General features: G+C 22.8%; 1 protein-coding gene across 1 annotated transcript; it reads right to left on the bottom strand.

The window, feature by feature from the left end:
• Positions 1-470: 470 nt before the first annotated feature.
• Positions 471-776, bottom strand: LOAG_15553 (hypothetical protein; the record flags this gene model as incomplete). Its single annotated transcript, XM_003151043.2, has 1 exon — positions 471-776. One exon carries the CDS (start codon positions 774-776, stop codon positions 471-473), a length of 306 nt encoding a protein of 101 aa, XP_003151091.1.

Raw genomic sequence — 776 nt, 5'->3', positions numbered from 1 at the left:
GATATTATAAAATTAAAGCTTTAAGGAAAGAGAAATTGAAACTGCATGATAAAATTTAACGAATCATTTGTACTGAAAGTTTTAACAAAAGTAAAGTTTTAAATTATTTGCAAAAGTTGAATTAATTGAAAGAAATTGTTTTACATTTCAGTGAGTAATTTTAAAGAGAAAAAAAAGGAAATTTTTTCAAAATTAAATAAATAATAGTCAAAAACTTTAGTGTAAAACAAAAAAAAAACCAAAAGTAAACAATTATAAAATAACGAAAATTTTTTGAGATTCATAGAAATAGAAAGAAATGTTTAGAAAGAAGAGATTTTTACTTTTTATTTCAAAAAAAATTTTTTTTTCAAAATCAAAAAAAAAAAGGAAGGATGATGACAATATTTTGACAATAAACAGGGGAGGAATGATTAATTTATCAGCATATGCTGGAAAAGTTCCAGAAAAAAATAGATAAGTTATCATTATCATGATTCAATATGTGATGGAAAAGTTTGAGAACAGATAGATACGTTGTTATTATTAAGATTCAGCATGTGGTGGAAAAGACTGAGAAAGGATGGATAAGTTATCATCATTATAATTATCATTATTATTATTATCATCACTGTCATCGCAATAATATTATCATTTGCAAATGGTGAACTAAATGAGATAATCATTTGTGCATATATTACCGTTATCATTATTATCATCATTATTATCACTAGTACTATTATCATTATTATTACCATCATTACTATTATCATTGCTATCATTACCATTTTTATCAT

The sequence above is a fragment of the Loa loa genome (assembly GCF_000183805.2).
Source record: "Loa loa unplaced genomic scaffold supercont3.356, whole genome shotgun sequence".
Lineage (NCBI taxonomy): Eukaryota > Metazoa > Nematoda > Chromadorea > Rhabditida > Onchocercidae > Loa > Loa loa.
This window is presented reverse-complemented; position numbering and strand designations above follow the sequence as displayed.